The sequence below is a fragment of the Girardinichthys multiradiatus genome, chromosome 18 (assembly GCF_021462225.1).
Source record: "Girardinichthys multiradiatus isolate DD_20200921_A chromosome 18, DD_fGirMul_XY1, whole genome shotgun sequence".
Lineage (NCBI taxonomy): Eukaryota > Metazoa > Chordata > Actinopteri > Cyprinodontiformes > Goodeidae > Girardinichthys > Girardinichthys multiradiatus.
The window spans coordinates 41692971-41694616 of NC_061810.1; the positions used below are offsets into that span (position 1 = coordinate 41692971).

General features: G+C 40.8%; 1 protein-coding gene across 3 annotated transcripts; it reads right to left on the bottom strand.

The window, feature by feature from the left end:
- Positions 1–226: 226 nt before the first annotated feature.
- Positions 227–1069, bottom strand: LOC124883873 (late histone H2A.2.2-like). Of its 3 annotated transcripts, none has more exons than XM_047391310.1 (2): positions 914–1069; positions 227–764 (listed from the first exon to the last, which is right to left on the bottom strand). In XM_047391310.1, exon 2 carries the CDS (start codon positions 755–757, stop codon positions 338–340), a length of 420 nt encoding a protein of 139 aa, XP_047247266.1. In that variant the 5' UTR covers positions 758–764; positions 914–1069; the 3' UTR covers positions 227–337. The 3 variants fall into 3 exon arrangements, with proteins under 3 accessions (XP_047247266.1, XP_047247269.1, XP_047247267.1); XM_047391313.1 differs by having other exon boundaries at positions 905–1007; XM_047391311.1 differs by having other exon boundaries at positions 227–822; positions 914–981.
- Positions 1070–1646: the final 577 nt, after the last annotated feature.

Below are 1646 nucleotides of genomic sequence, written 5' to 3' on the forward strand. Positions count from 1 at the left end.
AGTTCATTATAAAAAGCATTTCACAAAGACAGACATCTTTAAAGAAATGCCCATATTTACCTAGCTAATGGATATAACTTGTATCTCCAAGTAAGTCCAAGTCACTGTAGTCTAAAGGCTACACATTCCAAGAGAGACACACGTAACAAGTTTAGTTGTCTTAAAAATTCAACATCTGGTTCCATTTAAAAATATTTGGACTGAGAGCTTCAACCAGCAGATCAAGTTAAGGTTAAATGCTTGCGAAGCTTTATTATGTTAAGAGTGCTTTCAGTTCAAGTTTAAAGGACATTACAGATTCGTTAAAAATTACACAAGTTTACAAAAAGAAAATAAGTTAAAATTCTTGAGATTGGACATCTTTAGCATCTTTGCCATCTTCCTTTGCAACTTTGGTCTTCTTTGGGAGGAGGCTTGCCTGGATGTTTGGGATCACCCCACCCTCTGAGATAGTGACTCCTGCCAGTAAGTGGTTGAGCTCATCATCATTCTTTACAGCCAGCAAGATGTGACGTGGAGCAATGCGCTGCTTCTTGTTGTCACGACTTGCGTTTCCAGCTAGTTCCAGGATTTCAGCACAGAGGTACTCTAGGATGGCAGAGAGGTACACTGCAGCACCTATGCCAATCCTTTCTGAATAGTTGCCTTTTCTGAGCAGCCTGTGGATGCGGCCTACGGGGAAACTGATTCCTGCTCTGGTGGAACGGGACATTGCAGATGTTGACTTGGATGCAGCCTTCTTTCCCCGGCCAGACATCGTTAGGCTGGGTTGAAAGAAGTGAAGAGGAAAGAACAGATCTCTGAAGTAAAAACACGCTGAAGCTACATGTGACAAAAACAAATGCATAAATAAGCTCAAGCATTTTCTTGAGCTTTAGGACTCTTTTAACTCATTTAAACACACCTCACTCACCAGAAATCAGTGTTTCCACAGCAGAGCTCAACTATAGAGTGAACCCCAGAAAGCTGCTTTTATCTCAGCCAAGGTAATCAGTTCATCAATGACACCTGAAGACATTGCATCACCTGTGCAAGCCTGAAGGAAGCTCCAAAAAAATCAACTGAAACTCAGAACTTGAAATGCTAATTTTTAAAAACTCCACATTTAAGCCAATAACAGGAAATTATATGTGTACAGAAATTGAATGTAATCCAGCTAAAACAAATAAGCCGTTTAGATGTTTCAATGTCATATCTTCTGTTTCTTGTAATTTAATTGTTTATAGTATTATCTGAAAAGCATTTAAACTTAGGACCAAAATCGAGGAAATTTGTGCTTGGTTGCTTTTTTTGTAGTTGTTTATTTCCACTTGCCAAGCCCTCTCTGCTGAGGCAGCTTTTGGTATAGGCAGTTTAACGGCGTGGGACGGCATCTCCCTCACTGGAAATATAAAGTTTGTTATCATAGGAGGCAGTCTCAGTCCAGAGAGACATCACGATTTGATTCTGCAGCCAGTCGCTATCCCTTTTCTCCATGTTTAGGAGCCAAATTGTATTATCAGAGACTACCTCCAGAATTTGGAAAGGAAGAGGACGGAACAGCGATGCCTGCGGTCCTGACGTCAACCCCTATAAAGACTTGATGGATCAGTTTTGGCTTGTTGTTGTTCCAGAGTGACCAGTGCATCCACATTGACTGACGTCTA